Raw genomic sequence first — 19264 nt, forward strand, 5'->3', positions numbered from 1 at the left:
TAACCTTGCAGCAGCAGCGAACGGGAGATGTGTAGTATGTCTTGAGTTTGTGTGTGATGTCCTATTAAGAGCACAGCTTCTTTCCCTCCTCTTCGAAGTTCTTGTCCTTCCGTCTCTCCTCTCTGCTTGCTTCATTGCCACTTATCTACTCCTCGGTCACGACCAAACCTGCCTTAACGTCGCATACTTAATAGCATGCTACATTTGCCTCTCCTCGATCAGCTTAGCCTCACCACCTGACGCCCATCGTCAGGTCACTGGTCGAGATCGCCGTTGAGCACGCAGGGTCTAGCGATCGGCGCGAAAAACGCAGACGAACCAAACAAACAAAAAGAAGAGTCGAGCTTCACTGGTTCAGCATGCAGTGTTCACTCACACGGCAAGGGGGGGCAGACAATAATACTACAAGGGTCCTCGCTCGGTCTGCGCGCCAAGGCTCGGAAAGGCAATCTACACAGCAAGTTTTTGAGGGCCGGGGAGGGGAGGACCCCGAAATTTTGAGCACACGATGACGTTGGAGGCTCTGGGAATAAGTGCGAAATGGATGCGGTGGTAAGGTATGAACTGACTTGACCTGCATGGGAATGATGTATGTGCCAGGCGGGGTTCGACCGACGCGCCAGACAAAACGAAACAGGGACCCCTTTCACCTTGCTTATTCGCTATTCGCGACTGGGGGAGGGGGACCCTAAACCTGCACACACATACACACGCACCATGCGCCATGCGCCTGCCTCGTTGGTTGCTCGTCACCTTATCCACCTAGCGGCCGTCCGCATATGCTACTCGCTTCCCTGGCTTGCTGCTTGTGTGTCTGCCTCAAGCTTGGTTGGGCTTGGGCTCGGGGAACTTGGACGTCTGGTGGACAAGAAGTAAAAAGGGCGTCTTCCCACCACATCTTTCTCATTTACGTCACCTCTTTTCCATCTTGTCCATTTGAGATCATCCTTTTTCCTACCCATGGTACGCAGTTCTTGGGCCAGTCACCCATCAACCTGATCAACACGGGACAGTATTTCGTTCAATTTGTACATTCCACTGCCGTCTGTCCTGCTATCTCATACCATATCCTGTTGATTCAGACCTTTTTTCTTTACACTGTTTATATGATTTTCAGCATCTCTGGCTACCCAGAAGCTTCACTCTTGTCATGCCATTTTCAACCCAGTTTCCGTTTCCTTTCAAGATGAACCATAACGTCTGGTCGTATCGCACAACTCATAGCCTGCTTAGGCAAGAAAGAAAATATGCAAGGTCCGCCATACCCAAGAACGCCAGTGAGGGGGCTTCCAAATACGCCGCCATAAAGTTTCCCAAAAACAATGCCCAGCAAGATGCCAACTCATGAGGGTATTTCAGATAGTCGAACACACCACCCTAGCTGTCCAGATTCGATAGACTCAACATATCCACATCGACGAAAATAAGCAGGCGGGTGAAAGCTCCTCAGGAAGGCCCGCGGCCCGGCAACAAGAAAAATGCCACTGTCTCAACACTCCTTTTCTTCAACAACATCAAATGGTGGCTACATCCACTAGGACATTTTCTCAACGTCTGTTATTCAACAACTCAGCTGCGCGTGACAGTTGGTTCAACCCATCAAGTTTCGGAGTGCTTCGGTCTTGGGCCCCCAGTGAGGTCTGCGAGGAGGCATGTGAGGGTGCGTGTGAGGAAGCTATAGACCCCTCAGTTCCCGATGAGGATGAACTGGACTGGAACCGCAATAGCTGCGGTGGCGAGTGGTATCCTTGAATCTTGTTAGTCCTGAGGAAAGCGGTACTCTTGAGGGGTGAACATACCATTCCGACCGTTTTGGGCGACGGTGGGCATATGGGGGAACATTGATTTTTGTTCCTGGGTTGGAGGTGGTGGGCCCGCAGGGAAAGGTGGTGGTTGCACTTCAAATACGGCTGCCCGGGGAGGTTGAGAAACTGGAGAAACCTTGCCCTCGTTGCTGCACAAAGCATGGATCGGGAGAGGGTTGTGACTAGGCGTATGAGGATACGACGGTGCGGAGCCGGATGAGGCAGTACTGCCTGCGGAAGGAAGTGGAGGTGGGAGAGAGTTAGGATGTCTCGAAGGTGCGTAACCAAAGCCATTCATCATCTCGGGCGATCTCGAAGCACCATTCAACGATGGTAACACACCCGAAAACGAAGAGATTGAAGGAAGCACTTGAGTTGGGACAGCCTCGGGGTTGGATTGCGTGTCGGTCCATGTTGGGCGACGACTCCGGCTGTGGGTTGCGCGAGGACTTGTCGAGTGCAGGCTCTCGCGATCGAACTGAGTGCTGGTAGGTGAGTGCACCGCCTCATCGGCTGGATGTTGATGTTGCGAAATAGGTGTGGGGACAGCCGTCGAGTATTGTGACTCAGATAACGAAACGACAGACCCTACACGTTGCTTTCTGTTCGGAGGCGGTTCGCTTCCTGGTTGACTCTCGGTTCCGCTGCCAGTACTGCTCAAACTTCCTGGTGTTGCGCTTGCACTTCCGTTGGTTAGTCGAACCCCGGAGTCGAGTTTCTGACGTTTGGATGACTCTTTGGCTGAGAATGCATTAGTAGTGCATGGGAGTTGGAATAAAGCATAGCATCTCACCTTGATTAGCGCTGGCTTGCCTGGCCTTGAAGTCTGCGAGGTATGCCGTGTACTTTCTGAACTCCGGAGTCTTCTTGTACTCGGCCAAATCATGGTTGTACTTCTCCTTTGCTTTCAGAGCCGAGGTTTCATACGGTTCCTTTTCTGCGGGAGTGAGGTTCTGCCAGTGCTCACCAACCAATTTGGCTATTTCAGTAAAAGTCAAATTGCGACCTTTCAACTCGTCGCGCATTTCTGATCCCGAGTTAGTTATGTGACCTCTCTTTCACGCTACCAATCAGGCTTACTGTTGGAAAATAATACATAGGCAGAAGGGGGGCGCTCTGGCGCGTTCTCATCCGGCTGACGAGTTGTCAGTGCATATTTCCCATACAAAGCAGTTGCTCGACACATACCTTTGGGTGTCGTCGGTATTTGCGCTTGGCTTGAACTGGGCCCTCTTTGTTCTCGGGCCGCGGTTGATCGGGCCGCTGCGTCTCGGTCTTGGGCTCTTCTACGCTTGCTCTCGTTGGTGATACTAGAGACACATCGGGAGCGTGGCCCCTGGAGTTGGCTATGCGCCTCTGCAATTTCTATCCCCGATGTTAGAATCTCCCGTTGACATCAGAGTACATGCCAGCTCCTTACACGTCTGTGGCCCAACTTGACACCAAGTGCGTCGCTGAGGCATACGTTAGTCTATGGTGCGCATCGTCGAGGGCGATGTGCTACTGACAGGTCGGATTCCGTGATATCCAAAATCGTGTCCCACGTGTCAAATCCTTGCTCCAGAAAGATGTCGAGATACTGGGAAATGCCCAGCTCCTGGAAGATGCTCTCCAGATTTTGGGCCATCGTGGCAATATTTGTGCCTCTGAATTGGGCTGGTTGTTGGGCGAGTGCTCGTGGTGTGCGCGTCTCGATACACGGCAATATACGGCGTTGAGGCTGTTCAGGGAGTGCCTCGATTAACCAGCGTTGAAGATTCGTTTTCCGTCGGTCAATTCGTTCCCATCTGATCTAATCGTCTGTTGGAGACGATTCGCGCCGTTTTCCCTCGTTCGAAGTCGAAGCACTTCTAGTCCCTCTCTGTCCAGCTAACAGTCATTGGAAAATTCCGGCGAAAATCAAGTCGCGTCCACTAGGCGGGGAGGCGAGGGCGATGAGGCGAGAAAACGGGCGGTAGGGGGACGATGATGCGCGGGGCGACGAGGACGTGTACTCTCGAAATGCTCTGCGATCCGGGCGACGATGATGGTGCGAAAGCGCTGTGTTGGTCGATGTCGATGCCTTTTTCGTGAAATAGGCGACGGTCTGTTGTGTCGAGGTTATTAATGGGGAGTGATAGGGACGGAGGCATGCGGCAGGCCTGGCGTGGATATACCAATATGGTGGCTGCAAATTAAAGAGGGATCTCGATGACATGGTGAAGGAGACCGAGCTCTTGGGTGTGGGACAACGGGATGGACCAAGCAGAGAGGGGCTTTCAAGAATCGGGTGGGATGAATGGATATGTGTGTGTGTGTGTGTGTGTGTGTGTGTGCATGTATGTGTGTGTAGAGTGTACCGCGTGTTGCGTACTGCGTACACTGACAAGGAAACTGGAACAGTGAAATCGGGAGAGGATACGTACAGAAGCGATGGGGTTTTCTTGCTTTCTAAGCCTGGCAGCAGTCTACTACAAGCGCATGAAGGATAGGGAAAGGCAGACAGAGTTGGCGTTGCCAGAGAGAGAAGGGATGTATTGGAACCAGGAGAGATGTCGGCGCGTCAAAGTGGGCGTGGAAGTCGTCGTCGTGTATCGAGACTCCGAGTGTTGCTTGTTCAAGGAGAAGGAAGAGGCTGGGTTTGGGGAAGAAAAGACGAAAGGCCCGCCAGCAAAAGTCTTTTTTTCTTGTCTCCCCTGGGGTTGTTCGAAATTGGGAACGGTGAAGAAACACCAGGGGGGGTCTGTCGACGGTGCGAAAGGTGATGGAAGAACGGAGCGCGAGTTTTCGGTCCAAAAGCGTGAGTGACAGGATGACGAGGTGAAGACGGAAGGGAACCGTTTATCGAGGTGCGAGCTAGTACCAGCCCCGCGGTGATCGACGCAAATTGAAAGGTGAGGTCAGAGGTGTCAAAAGGGAATCTGTCGGGTGGGTGTGTATTGAAGTAGCCTCAGACGTTGCCGCAGAAGTGTGATCCGGGGTGGCATGTCTTTCCTTTGCCCTCTATCACTACCTTATCAGACTGCATAGTACGTCGGTAGTAGGTAGGTAGGTAGGTAAGGCAGAAAGATGCAGGACAAGAAGCAGAAGCAGAAGCAGAAGCAGCTGGAGAGCTACCTAACAAGTACAGGCAGGTCAGGTATGGGCCACCAGAGTTAACAGGCGGATGGTTGTTTGTGTAGTCCAAGGCACCCAGTACGACACCGTAAGCTCCCTGGCGTCTGATCGCAGAAACCGACTTTTGAGGAATCCAACACCGTCACGACGAGGTTTTACTGGAAGCCCATCGCAAATAAAAGCGGGATTCGTCCAGCAGTGACCATGGGGGGCTTCCTAGCCCATGGCAGACCGGGATGCTTGACGAGTCAGGAACAGGAAACGGCCGCTTGGGGGGGGGAGGAGGAACTCTGGATACCTGAGAGGGGCGTACCGGTACATGCGTCAAGTGCCCTGAACCGCCTTCGGCAGCTAACCAGCTGTATCTCGTAGCCCGTACGAGGCACGGCTCCAGTCCATCTCAGTTCAGCGCACTTCAGTCCGTCAGGAATGGGCTGGGCTGGGCTGGGCTGGGCTGGCGTTGGTGTTCAGGTCAACAACGTCCATCCACGCCCCTCTGTCACTCTCACCTGGCTCACTCTCACGCTGTATTCCGCGATAGGATGCCCGAAGACTTGCAGTAGACGTTTAGCACTGCGTTACCGCTGTGGGTGATCCGTGCCTCCATCAACAGCGACTGTACCAACCTCCATTACCTGAGTCTGGTTCGTACCTGCTTTTACCTCACTCCGTACCTTCTTCCAGCGTTCTCTACCCCGGCTACGTTCGGGCTCTTGAGAACATTGGATGCGGGTAATTCCGCTGTCTCTGAGCAGACATTCTTCAGCTCGACAACAATGGAAACAGGCTTCGACCTCGACCGCCAGAGACGGCTGGCTGCCTGGCTGGCTGCCAGCGACGGTCCACAATTCGCTGCAGAGAATCCGTGGTCGAGATACCTGGCATACCGTCATCACCCAATACCGCCGTTCAAGATTCAAGATTCGAGACTCCCACAAAAGACCATGGCCGCGACCACAACCACGGGCGGCAGGAGATGCGACATCACGTAGCTGTGGTGGATCCCATATCAGCAATGACCAGCCCATGAAGAAGCGAGGGAGAAGAATCCGACACCATGAACAACCCTGCAGTCCTCCAGAGACACATACCGTCGCCTGGGTTAGATGAAGGTCGAGAAATCAAGCAGCCCAGCTCGTGGACCTGGATCTCGATGCTCGACTTCCACCGTCGGTCGACCTGCACTTCAAGAAGCCTGCCCCAGACACGCCAGAGTCGCGCTTCTCGACGTGTCAGCGTTTGACCAGGCAAACCCAACATGGCTAAACCCACGCCTCTATGCGGGGAGACGGAGCATCCATCCATGGGCGCAAAGGAACCTGAAATCGAGAATTGCGCCGCGATCGAAAGCCGCTACCACCCCTGCCGTAGCACACTCACGCGGACGTATCTGGCCATTACAGCACCCTACAGCCCACATTGGCACGCTACTATCACATTCGGGGACAGAGTACCCGTCCACCTCGCGGCATTCACAGCCTGGGCTACCTTACCTTACCAACCTGCCTTACTGTGTAGGTCACCACCGCCTGCTGTCGTCCGCAGGCAAGGCGCCGTATCCAACTGTACGGCGCGGGTGAGACAACGGCCGGCGAACCATGACTGCCATGCGATCGCATACACGGCTGCGACGCCGACAGTCACGTTCGCCGTCTCTGGGTTTTGCGGAAGAAACCCCGTGGAAATAAACTCGTCTTCTTACTGGCTGTGTGTTGGACGGGAGTGCCCAGACGGCTTGTCATCCAGCCGCTCCCAAGACGGGCGACATCTTGAGAGGTCACAAAAACAACACTTCCTCACGAGGCTTCCTATCATTACAGGACAGGCGCTCGCCAACATCACACGGCAGTCCCTTCTAGGGCGCATCGGGTTCTTGATTGCTGATGGCACATTCATGCGGTGAAACGCAGGAAGGCGCCGGGCCAATTCGCCGTTGGCTCACCCGGTAACTGTGCGCCCCATCAGTGCACGATCGGGAATTTCGTTCTGTGGCAAAGGGGGCCAGCAAAAGCCATCGTCAGCCGGTGATTGCGCATTTGGCCGCAAATGGCATTTCCAATTTTCTTACCTCTCAGTCACCCATTGTCGGGTGTGAGGCTGAGAAGTGCATGCACCTTGACCGGGTCGTCACGGCCCCACAATCCATCAAAGCGTTCTGGAACTTGGGCCATCTCGACCTCGACCATGACCACTCGCCCGCCCAAGCCAGACGCGGACCAAGGCCAGCGACACCGAGGTCCATAATCCAGACGCAGAGATGCCCCATTTCCCAAGGTCATGGAATGGAAACTTGCATCCAGAATGGTTTTCCGACGTTGACTTGCTCGTCCTGCAGATGTGACGCCGGGGCACACTCTCCAGGCAGCCCGTCTCAAGGATCACGGATACTTCATGAACCATGTTCTGCCACTCTGCCTAGGACTAGCTCACACGGGATATCCACAACCACGTTCGGCCTTGATGAATATCAGGACATCGACGATGACCTGTCAGCTTCATTGAGCTCTGAAAAATATGGAACGACGCAGAGTTCTGATGGCAGCACCACCTCGCCTCGTCCGAGGGCAAGTGCAACTAAGCTGTTGCACTGTTGTTTATCCATGCATCAATCGTCATGGTTATGGGCCCTCGCTCGTCCGGGACGTTAACTGAACGTTCTGGACTCTTCAAGCGAACGCTGAGCGAACGTCTGGGCCAGCAAACCGAACGCAGCCACTAGGTATTCAAAGGCCAACATTCTTGTCGACGCTACCCTACCGTATGCACACTCCAATCCGACCGAGAAGGATGGGGGAGGGCGTCGGCCTATCGATTTTCCAATTAAGGGCAGAGGGTTTCGCTGCGGAACGCGCTACACGTCAAGTGGTAGCGTTACAAAGCACCGATGCGCAAGTCACCTCCCAACTCGACCATCGATAGGCTTCCCGCCGTGACGTAGATTCGATGCGGCGCGTGGCTTTCGGAACCTACCACTTCACTGGGGTCCTTGGGGCCTGATGGCCATGCCGACTGACGTTAGGTTGTAGGTAACGGCAAGGCGCTCGCGGGCCACAGTTTCATCAAAGATGGGAAATAGCGGGCAGAGAAATGGGCAAAGAGGTGATGTGCGCGCATCGAGGAGCGATCGGCTTCTCCAGGCGCCGACCGAATGGAGACTGTTGGTGTGGGAGACATGGGAAGAGGAAACAAAACACCAGCATGGACAGTACGATAGTACGAACACTGACACCAAGGCTACAGGATCGTCAATCGAGTTTCGCTGCTGGGCCTTTTGAGCAGTGACTCTTCGTCATGGTAGTGTCACCTCCATGGCCTATATTTTGTGGTGTCTGATAGATGTAGGACGGCGGCACAGACGATCGCGATGAGCCAGCGGCAGAGGCAGCAGCGACAGTGAGGGTACCAACCGTATGTTACGGAAGGGTGTGGTGGTTGTCGCACACGGTGAAATCAACATCTCGATCCTCGAACGCCCATTCCAAGTCATCGAGATTCAGCAAATACCACCAGTTGTGCTCGAGAAGATTGGACGCCAGTGCGTCAGAAGGGGTAGCATCCCATGTGCTTTGTTTGGGATCTGATGGTTCTCGATGAAAGTCTCTGAAAATCCGATCTGTGTGCGGAGGGGTTTTGGTCGATATCTGGGCTTGGGCTGCGGCATCGAACAGGCAGATGGAATCTCCAAGAAAAAGCAAGTGCGCCATTGACGAGCCTAGTAAGGGGAAGGTTGACAGTTTCCGGTCTCCCAACTGCTAAGTGGAGCGACCTAGCAACATGCCTGAGGAGAAAGCGAATGGAAGTCGCCAGGTACCCGCTCTCCAAGTATCGATACCAAGGCCTCGTGCAGCGACAAGAACTCGCATCTGTCTTGGTCTTCAGCTTCCACTTTTCGCGCTTCAGCAGGCTTCGTATCGTTTTACATCTTTGCAGACCCTACAGCAGCACAGTCTCTGGACAGCCTGACAGGCTTCTCTCAGCAGTCCACCTCGAGGCTTGAAGGCTGGACCTGGATGGCAGCTCAGATGCTAAGGCAAGGTATCCGTATGTGGCCAGGCATCCGCTCGCCGTACCGATGCTCTACAGGCACTTACACAGTCACACACCCACCACACCCACTGAAGCTGCTGACAGGCCAAGCAGGCACGGCATTGGCTGCGCCTTCGGCGTGCACTCCGGTGGTCATTCAATAACTATGCACAGGTACGAATAGAATAGTCTGTCGGCGGCCTTCCAGGATGCGACAACATCAGACCAACGCCGATGCACTTCGATGCGATGGTACCGCCGGTCATGATACTGCTTGACCTTAAGCTTTGGAATCTGAGCATGAGTTGGCTCATTCAGGAAGAGCAGGCCATCTCAGCCATCCAACTACCGAATGACGATCGACTGAAAGAGTCAGGTGCTGTGATTACCTTCAGCCGAATGGGCCGCGATAGTTTTGGACCCTTGCTATCGTGTCCCATGTCTAGGTTGTATCTGAATCTTTCTCAAGGATGTATGGCGTATCACGGCCATTGGTCATGTATAAACAACTTTGTTGCCAGATGCAGCCTAGGAGTCATCTGTTCGAGAAAGCCCATCTCGATGAACAACTGGGGAATGAGGCAATTGGTCCAGGCGAAAAAGAAAGCTGGCTGGAATCGACCGATTGCTTAACGTGCACCGGGGAATCAGACGCAAAAAAATGTAGTGCCCAGAGGCGGATTCGAACCGCCGTCAACACGGTATCGCTGAGTGATGGAGACCACAACGTATCATCCTAACCAACTAGACGATCTGGGCAACCAATGAAGTTGAAAGTCGCCGGCTTTCAACAGGCTATAAAGGTGTAAGTGCAAGTGCGTGCATCCTTGCGGGCAGTGGCCTCCATCTTTTCGCGTGGCACCTGCCCAGTGGCATCCCAGTTGCTTCACCTCAGGCAAGAGCGCACATAAGGGAAGGCATCACCTAAGCAAAACAAACAGAAGGTGGACCCCCACCCGGTCTGTGTGTCCCGTCCCAGTGTTTTGGGAAGGAAGTGAGGGGTTTGAGCCATGACGGCAATTCTGTCGCCCGACGTCAAAAATTCCGCCCAAGTCCTTACAAAATCCCATTCCTCCATCCTAGAAAACCCGTGTTAACAGACCCTTGAGACGACACCGAATTTTCGCCATTCGCTCGGCATTACCGAATTCCTCCAGCCTCACTAAGCTCAGGCCACCGCCAACACAACACGCCTTCCTGAGCCAAACCGAATTCACACGACTCTCCCGCCATAGCCTCGAGAAATCCGCTTTTGAGGGGGTCTCCTTGTGAAAGAAGCTACGAAGTACGAACACACTACCGCGTATCTCCCAGCCCGCGTGGTTCAGGCATCGAGCGTTGAAGAGAGGGTATCCGCATTTCCCACATTACGGCAGACTTACAACAAAAGGCGAAAGAGCCCGGATACAGAAAAAGAGGGCGACACTCCATCACCGGCCCCCCAAATCAGGCCACATTCTACTGATTTTTCCAGCTATTTTTTCCCTACCTCCAAAAGCCCTCCATTCGCTCGCCCCGTCGCCGTCTCCGAACATGGCCCCAGCGTCTCAGGAGCCCGAGCCCGCCTCCGCGACTACGACCAGGCCCGACAACGACTCGTCGGTGGACAACATCGCCCAGGTATGTACGAATAGCCCGTATCTGCGCTTTTTTAGAACCCCGACAGAGCAAGGGGGCTGCCGGGGGGTCATGCTTATGCAGAACTTCTGCCTCGAGCTTTCAACCGGCGTCCGCCCCGTCCTCCTCCCCTGGGTCCTCGGTCATCGTGGTTTGTCTCTCACTTTCGCTCTCATCCTCGGTTCTCAGGCTCGCTCCTCCTCAGCTTCTCAATTCCGGGCCTACGCCACGCTCCGCTCCTCTCCCCGGCGCTCCTGCACCATTGAGACCCATTCGCCGTTATTTTGTCACGCTCGCTGATTCGCTCAAAGTTCCCATCCATCGGAACTGGAGCGGTCTGGGCCCTCCCCTGTGTTGTGGGCGTTAAGGTGGGGTCCAGGACCGATGATGTGTCGAGACGGCAACAACCAGCGAGCCGCCGGTTGGTTGGGTTGACTTGGTTGCTGGTTCCCGGTGTTGCAGCCGAGGACTTGAGGAGTAGCGAGCCCGCCTGCCCGCCGCAAAGAGCAAGCACTTTGCGAGTATGAGAGAGAGCAGAGAGCATAACCACTAAGGCAAGGGCCCAGCGGCACTGCGGTAGAAGGGGGTGGCAGGATGTGACTATCTATGGGATACCCCCCCTTTTTCACTTTTCCAGGGCTGACCACGTTTGGGGCGCGTTCTAGGCCTACAGGGACCTCCAAAGGTACGCTCAATCAACGAGCATTTTTCCATCTTCTCCCTCCCCGCTCCCTTGTCTGGAAGGGCGAATGCCAGCACTGCCTTTCTGCATGCGCCCCCTAGGTGTGAGCCATTGAAACGCCCCTCTTCCCCTACCACAACCGTCGGAATGGCATGTTTGCACCCTGGGCTTGAAGACGGAGCTGCCTCCGAAGCTGCAAAGTGCGCTTAGAAGAAATGAACCCGGGCGAGCGCCACAGCCAACCATCCACAGCACAGCGCAGTGAAGCACAGAGTGCAGCACCTCGCCCAATCTGCTTTCGGATCCCTGCGCTGCGCAGCAACACCAGGTCGCCAACAGCTTTCTGATCACTTTTTTACGGAATAACGTCCGCAGCCCTGGGCTCCTCGGACTTCGGTGGGCGCAGGTGCATCTCGTTTCCGGCTGAGGATTGCGGTCTGGACCAACCCAGGCCTTTTCAGATTTGGATATGGCCAAACCACAATCTCCATGGCAATTTTCCAACAGAAAGAAAAGCCATCGATACCATCAATTTGCTCGCCCCTCCCTACCGCTCCGCTCGTGATGTTTTTTGTCTAGGACGATGCATCGAAGCGAGACACTTGCCGGTCTCTTTACCAGGTAGAGTTGAAGGAGGGGTAATGGGCTGTGGTACGACTGTGTCCAAATCCTCCCGTCACCAGACAGCGTGAGATGAGGGCTTTCGGTTACCGCTCCCCCAGCAAAGCAGCCACCTCGGGAAAGGTTCTAGGCCCTCTAGTCAGACCGTCCGCCCAGAACCCAGGGATGAACGCGCTTTCAACAGTTCTCACACGGGGATAAAGCTCCCGTTCCGGTCTCAGCTGGTGGCCATCTCGATGTTCGAGGCCATTCTTTCGTGTCTGGCATGGACTGCCAAACCCCCCTCCCTAATAGCCACCAACCCCTCTCTCTTGCGTCCGGTCCAGCCAAGCGGCGATGCGGAAAAGATAGATTCCCATTCATATTTGCCCTTCCAGCCGCGTCCTCGTGACCGCTTTTTCTCCACGCCGAAATTCAGAAATTGGACTAACCGAGAACCGCAAACAGAGGCGAGCAGGCTGCCAGCGCGCTCGAGGCGAACCTGACGAACCTTGAGAATAGACTGGACGCCCTCCTAGCTGCCTTTGAATCTTCCGAAGGAGGAGCTGAAGCTCCGAAGGACACGAACGACACCCACAATGGAAACACCCCCAGCGGCCAGAAGCACAATGAGGGGTCCGGGCCCGATGCCTCAGGAGCGGCGAAGAAGCCTTAGACGGACAGGCCGGATTCCAAAAGTGTTGTGACGAACTTGCGTGGGTCGAGAGACGGAGCCGATAACCACTTTTCATGTTCTTCGGTACCGCTGGTCGCCCTCTCTTCATGATCCTGAAATCCGACGATCAGTGCTGGGAATCGATGCTAAGGGCGGACTAAAACATGGGGATTTGCAATTGCTGGTATGGAAACCGCTGGGTGGCGATACTTGGGGGCAAGTTCCCGCGTGGGCGGACACGACGATCCCTTGTCGGAGATCAGGGGCGGTATTGATCAGCATGGTCCGGCTCTTCCTCCCCGACCTGTCCTATCACATCTCGTCTTGTCGACTGCATCCCATCCTATCTCGATAATTCGTCTGTTTGATCGGAAAAGATGTGCGGATTTGCGGTTCTGGACGGCCGGTGATTATCGTAGGAAGCGTAAAACGCACGCGGGAGGGGTGGTCTGTTTTCTTTCCTGTCAACATTCTTTTGCCACTCGCCAGGGCTGGCCAATATCTGCAGCTGCAACACATTATCGCCCCCTAGGACTTATCACACATATTCGCCATCCTGCGTCTTGCCCAGATTTGTGATCGCGATGTCTTTTTAGCGTGTGTCGCCTGGTGATTTGGAGGGAAAACAAAGTGACTTTTGATATTTGGGCCGGTACTTTGATGCCATGGTGTGGTGGTGCAGAGAAGCTATGGGCTGCGGAGGGGGTGGAAAGTGTCAACAAGTGAGGGGCAGGGAAAAAAAAAAAAACATGGGTTTGTAGAATGCCGCTTAGGACCAGCGCAGAATTGCATGCCTTTTGTGGTGTGATTGTTAAATTCGCGGCCGATTTCCCTCCCTCGCTCCTTCGGCCGGCGAGCGAGCGAGCGAGCGAGATGCTCGGATGGAGCCCCCCGCCCCCATCCCCCTCATCATCGTGTGCGGCTGGTTTGCTTCACATCCCCCTCGCACGATTCCCTCACATTCAATCGTTGGCGAATTCAATATAGTGTAGATGGACATCAATCACGACAGTAATTTGTTTCGACGAGCTCGGCAAATTCAGCCTTTCCTTATACGGCGGCCTTGCTTCTCTTGATATCAATGATGTAGTCTCGGGACCCCCAACCCATCTGACGCCCTTGTTGCTGGTAAACCTGGTTTGAGCAAGGAGAAAAGGAAAATCAAGAAAATTCAGAATCCCATCTTTCCCCGCTATCAACCGTCAATGCCTGTTCTTGAGTAGTGGAAACTTCTTTCCCAATTCTTCGTCTTCGTCGTCGAAATAGCCCTTCCAACCAACAGACACAGCCCAAAGCTGTTCGAGCTGAGGGCTAAGCTAATCGCCCTATATAGGAGACAACCCAAATTCACAGCAGGCCCATATATGGATGCCAGAAACTTTCATCTCATCCTCCTGTCTGTCCACCCCTGGGTACCAACAGTAAAACTACAATCGAAGGTTAACGAGATGGTGAAGAATGCGGGCAGTGTGACGCCTGTCCCTCCCTCCTGTCTGAAATACCAAAATAAAGATAAAAACTCCCAACGACCTCCATAATCCCATTGACCCCCTCCCTTGTGTGCATACCCATCTTAAGAGATCCAGTGTGCTCAAAAAAGAAACTGTCTCCCCCTTGTCGCATGTGCTTGCACACTATGCACAACCCGTCTTTATAACGAAACTCGAAAACAGTGCTCTTCTTGTCTTGAAATGCCTTCTGCTGCTTGAAGGAGTCGTGCCGCTCGTAAACAGTTGTGATGGGAGAGATGTGTCGGATAAATTGAGCAAGCAGCGGCGTCCAGGTGCTGTATCCATCCTCCAATGCTCCTCCATCTTTCTTGGGTATTGCTTCGTAAAACGATGCTACTCGTTTGGCTTACTCGGGTCGCCACTTGCGTTTTTTCTGAGCCTGTCCCTGCACATCCCAGTTAGGAACTATGTGACCTCAGCAGCAGCTACGCGCACGAACAAGAAACCAAGTTAGCTTGTTAGGCTGCGCGAGTCGGAAAGGCCGTTACGTGCCCTAGTTATGGGATCCTCCTGATCCGCCGTGACCAAGGACGGGCTAGCCAGACTAGGCCCTGTCATTGGTTCTATTGATGAAAAGGCTCGGTTCTCCAGAGGTGGGCGGAGGTGAGACTGAGGTTGCTCATTCCCGGTGGCCTTAACCCTGGATTGTTGAGCAAGATCTCTCTCCCTGTTCTTCTCCAGCAGCTGACCCCCCAGGGTAGCACACTTGAGAATGGTCTGGATGAGGTGGTTTTGCTGCAGGGGCTTGGACAGGTATTCGTCCATCTGGGCCTGGATGCACTTCTCACGGTCGCCCATCATGGCGTGGGCTGTCAGGGCAATGATAGGGGTACGATGCGAGCCAAGGCTTCGCTCATACTCGCGGATCTTGCCAGTTGCCTCAAAGCCGCCCTGCCGGGTGGGGTTAGCTCGCAATCAAGATAGACATGTAATAGAAATTCCGGGACTTACCATGATGGGCATTTGTACGTCCATGAGGATGACGTCAAACTTCTTCCGCTTGATTGCCTCGACGGCTTCAAGACCGTTGCCGACAACAGTGACCACGTGGTGGTACTTCTCGAGGATCTTGACTGCAAGCCTCTGGTTGACTCGGTTGTCTTCTGCAAGCAGAATCTCGAAGGACTTGGTGTTATCCGCAAGCGATGGCGTGGCGCGGTTCTCGAGGGCAGGTATCATGCCATTGCCCAGGTCAACCGCTGTGCATGGTGTTGTCATATACGACGTGATGCCCAGATCTAAGCAGGACTTGAGGTTCACATGAACGACAGGCGCCAACAGAACGATAGGCAGGTACTTGAAGTCATCCACCGACCTGAGTCTGCGAGCGGTGTCGATGGAGTCGACGATAATAACGTCGTATGGCATCGCTTGAGCGTCTCGAACTCCAGTGAGCAATGGGTCCTTTTCCGACTGAACAACGACGGGCTGCAGGCTGATCTTATGAAGCATGTCCCGGATCTGTTCGCCGTACGAGGTCTGGGCCTTGTCGACGAAGAGAACTTGGTGACCCTTGTAGGGCTTGATCTGCTTCTCAATGGACTCGACGCCGAGATCTGACAGGCGAACGCGACATGTGAAGTGGAACTCACTGCCCTGACCGTGCTGGCTCTTAACCCACAAGTCACCGCCCATGAGCTTCACTAGACGCTTCGAAATGGATAGACCAAGTCCGGTGCCGCCGAACTTTCTAGTCATGGATCCATCGGCCTGCTGGAAAGTGTCGAAAATGAGGTCGAGCTTGTCGGCCGCGATGCCAATACCCGTGTCGGTAACGACGAATTCAATGGCATATTGGTCGGGGTTGCACTTCCAAACCACCGGATCGGCCTTCTTAATTGTAAGACTGACCTCTCCATGCTCGGTGAACTTGATGGCGTTGCCGACAAGGTTCAGGATGATCTGCCTAAGACGGAACGAATCGCCAATGACATGGTCGGGTACTGAGGAGTCTACTCGGTACGTGAGGTCGAGGAACTTCTCGTTGGCTTTCACAGCCAAGGTCTTGAGAGCATTGAAGACCGTACCACGCAGAGTGTACGGAATCTCCTCAATGACCATCCTCCTAGCCTCAATTTTGGACAAGTCCAAAATGTCGTCAATGATCGTGAGCAGACTGTTGGCAAGACTGTTGACGATATTTAACATTTCTCGCTGGTATTGTGTCAAGTCCGTGTCGAGGGTGAGTTGTGTCATGCCGATAATACCGTTCATGGGTGTGCGAATCTCGTGAGACATATTTGCCAGGAACTCCGATTTCGTCTTGTTCGCCAACTCTGCCGCCTCACGAGCTTGTGTGTTCCTCTGGATGCTATCCCGTAAGTTTGACACCATCTGATTGATTTTTCGTTTCAGTTCGTCCATTTCGCCAGATGCTTCAACCTCGACGAGTTTCGTGAAGTCCCCGTCCGTCGCCAGGTTGGTTATGTCAGAGAATGCGCGCACTTGAGTCGTCAAGTTGCTGGCCATGGTATTGACGTCCGTCGTGATCTCCCGCCAGCGACCCTTCAAGCCGGCAGGGTCTGCTTGTGCACCCATCTTGCCGTCGACACCGACGTCTCTGGCTACTCGCTGCACTTCGTTGCAGAAATTAGAAAGCCTGTCAACCATGTTGTTTATGGTCTCTTTGAGAACCCGGATTTCTCCTTGAGCCTCAACTTCGATCTTCTGGCTCATGTCGCCATTCGCAATAGCCTGTGTGACGGTTGAAATGCTGCGGACCTGTAACGTAAGGTTTGAGGCCATGGTGTTGACGTTTTCTGTGAGGTCTTTCCATTTGCCTTCCACGTTGTCGACCTGAGCTTGTCCGCCCAGAGTTCCGTCAGTGCCGACCTCCCTCGCGACTTTGCTGACCTCGAAAGCGAACGTGCCCAGACGGTCAACCATAGTGTTGATGGTGTTCTTGAGATCAAGAATCTCACCGCGGACAGGCACTCGGATTTTCTCTGTGAGATCACCGTTGGCGACGGCGGTCGTGACCTTGGCAATGGCTCGAACTTGCGTTGTCAAGTTCATGGCCATACCGTTGACGTTCTCAGTAAGGTCTCTCCAAGTTCCCTCGACATCATGAACGGTGGCTTGACCACCGAGACGGCCTTCGGTGCCGACCTCTCTGGCAATCTTGGTGACTTCCCGAGCAAATTGTTGAAGTTGGTTAACCATAGAGTTGATGGTAGACTTGAGGTCGAAGATCTCGCCCCGGCAATCCGCTTGAACCTTTTGAGTGAGATCTCCCTTGGCGACGGCAGTCGTCACCTTGATGATGTCCCGCACTTGTGTCGTTAAATTGTTTGCCATAGCGTTGACGTTGACCGTTAATTCGTTCCACATGCCCTTGACGCCTTCAACGTCAGCCTGTCCGCCGAGTATGCCCTCGGTTCCGACATCACGGGCGACGCGAGTGACCTCAGATGCAAATGTCCGCAGTTGATCCACCATAGTGTTGATTGTTTGTTGCAGTTGCAGAATTTCACCACGAGCAGGACGTTCAATCTTCTTGGTCAAGTCACCGTGGGCGACAGCCGTGGTTACCGATGCAATTTCGCGCACTGCACAGTTTGTCAGACGGAACATGTCGCGAAGACCGTTGTTATCGACGACTTACCTTGATCCGTGAGATTCTGAGCCATGACGTTGACTGTCGTCTGGTTAGCTTATGCACTAAAGACTGCATTGAGATGCATGCATACCGTTGTCCGTGAGTTCTTTCCATGTACCATCGACACCTTCGATGCGGGCCTGACCGCCGAGCAAACCTTCGGTTCCGACCTCGCGGGCGACGCGGGAGACTTCGCTTGAGAATACCTGCAGCTGATCCATCATGGTGTTGATTGTCCGTTTGAAAGTAGTGATTTCCGGGTCCATTTCGACGGTGTTCATGCGGACCTTCTTGGAGAGGTCTCCGCGTGCGACAGCTGTAACGATCTCACCAATTTCCCGCAGGGCCTTTTGGAAGGCCTCGTTGGCCTTTTGGTGTTTCCATAGTTCCCGTTCCAAGGTAGCGACTCTTTCTTGCTCGATCTTGAAGAAGGCCTGCTCTTGCAGTTCCTTCTGCTCAAGAAGCTGGGCGCTAACACTACTTATTTCCTGTCTCGCGCTAGAAATGCCCTTCTCCTGATCAAGTACCTTCTCTTGCAAGCTTTCCAAGGCTTCATCAGTCAGCGGGCTGCCTGCGAGGCTTGGGTCGTCTGAGGCGGTACCTTCGCGTTGGAATTTTGGCCTGGGAATGGGGCGGCTATTTGACGATGATGGCGATGTGGCCTCGGAGTCGTCGCCGAACAGGGAATCGTGGACCTCGTTGGGGGTTTCCGGGAAAGCGACGGATGCGTGGGCTCTGTTCTCGAGCTTCTCGATTCTCTGGGCAAGCTTGGCCAACTCGGCCTCCAGACTGCGCTTCGCCGGGGTGTCACGACCGGGGAGCTCGATTCGCGCGTCGGCCTTGAAGGGGAGGGACATCGGTGTCGAGCCGTCGGCGGCGAGGGATTGCACGATGGCCGCCGCGGCGGCCAAAGCAGAGTCGTCGACCATCCTGTTTCTGTACAGTTTACAACCTGAGCAGAGAGAGACAGCTCAAGGAATTGGTAGAGAAAAGGTATTTGCGGTCGAGGGAGTGGAGGCCGCAGAGGGTAGTTCGGTGGGAAAGGAACGGGGCGGATATAGATTCAGAAGGAGTCGTGAGCAATCGGCAGCATATTAGCTCTGGTCAAGTCCTGAACCCAAAGTGAATACAGCAGCGAGAGGTGTGGTGGGATAGGCGAGAGTCTTTTCACCGCCCGAATCTCGTTGATTCGCCGCGTGTTAGACGATGGCGCTCTTGTCTGCGGTGGTGCAGGAAGGACTGATGGGGGTGAAGTATGGGATGGTAGGTAGGTAGGTAGGTAGGTTATGTGAGAGGAAGTACGAGGGAAGGAGTTGGTGTAGGTGGGTTTGTCGGTATAGGAAAGAAAGAGGGTGAGTTGAAAAAGCAATGAGGCGAGCAAATAGCGAGTAGACACGCCCCGAGAATGGTCAGGCGGATAGGACGAGCTGCTGCTAGAGGTCGCAAAGAGCCAAAGCGAGGGAAGGACCACTGCACTGGAGAAGAGAGGAGATAAGGCGGAACAAGATGCAACAGGGGGGGCTAAACGGATACCACAGCGGATGGAGAGGAGGGCGGATGTAGGGATTGGGGTGGGATGGGATAGGCAGGCGAGGGGAGGGGGGGGGCTTGTGGGAGGTGGAGAGAGGATTGGTTCGACGAGGCGAACCTCAG

At 54.2% G+C, this 19264-nt stretch overlaps 4 protein-coding genes across 4 annotated transcripts; 1 reads left to right on the top strand and 3 right to left on the bottom strand.

Moving 5' to 3' along the window:
- Nucleotides 1-2462: 2462 nt before the first annotated feature.
- HMGB3 (High mobility group protein B3) lies at nt 2463-3432 on the bottom strand (the record flags this gene model as incomplete). The annotated part of the gene is made up of 7 exons (XM_066150714.1): nt 2463-2488; nt 2529-2546; nt 2599-2832; nt 2886-2940; nt 2994-3170; nt 3226-3259; nt 3314-3432. 7 exons carry the CDS (start codon nt 3430-3432, stop codon nt 2463-2465), a joined length of 663 nt encoding a protein of 220 aa, XP_066009743.1.
- A 249-nt stretch (nt 3433-3681) lies between these two features.
- On the bottom strand, nt 3682-4812 carry CGGC5_v000776 (uncharacterized protein; the record flags this gene model as incomplete). The annotated part of the gene is made up of 3 exons (XM_066150715.1): nt 3682-3891; nt 4211-4252; nt 4798-4812. 3 exons carry the CDS (start codon nt 4810-4812, stop codon nt 3682-3684), a joined length of 267 nt encoding a protein of 88 aa, XP_066009744.1.
- Nucleotides 4813-10460: 5648 nt separating this feature from the next.
- CGGC5_v000777 (uncharacterized protein) lies at nt 10461-12502 on the top strand (the record flags this gene model as incomplete). The annotated part of the gene is made up of 3 exons (XM_032020174.1): nt 10461-10547; nt 11210-11229; nt 12295-12502. The coding sequence occupies 3 exons, from the start codon at nt 10461-10463 to the stop codon at nt 12500-12502; spliced, it is 315 nt and encodes a 104-aa protein (XP_031882760.1).
- A 1857-nt stretch (nt 12503-14359) lies between these two features.
- On the bottom strand, nt 14360-18540 carry NIK1 (Histidine protein kinase NIK1; the record flags this gene model as incomplete). Its single annotated transcript, XM_066150716.1, has 7 exons — nt 14360-14398; nt 14453-14476; nt 14653-14904; nt 14965-17561; nt 17618-17650; nt 17703-18161; nt 18213-18540. The coding sequence occupies 7 exons, from the start codon at nt 18538-18540 to the stop codon at nt 14360-14362; spliced, it is 3732 nt and encodes a 1243-aa protein (XP_066009633.1).
- Between the last annotated feature and the right edge of the window lie 724 nt (nt 18541-19264).

The sequence above is a fragment of the Colletotrichum fructicola genome (assembly GCF_000319635.2).
Source record: "Colletotrichum fructicola Nara gc5 chromosome Unknown KSG_Nara_v1_contig01, whole genome shotgun sequence".
Taxonomy (NCBI): domain Eukaryota; kingdom Fungi; phylum Ascomycota; class Sordariomycetes; order Glomerellales; family Glomerellaceae; genus Colletotrichum; species Colletotrichum fructicola.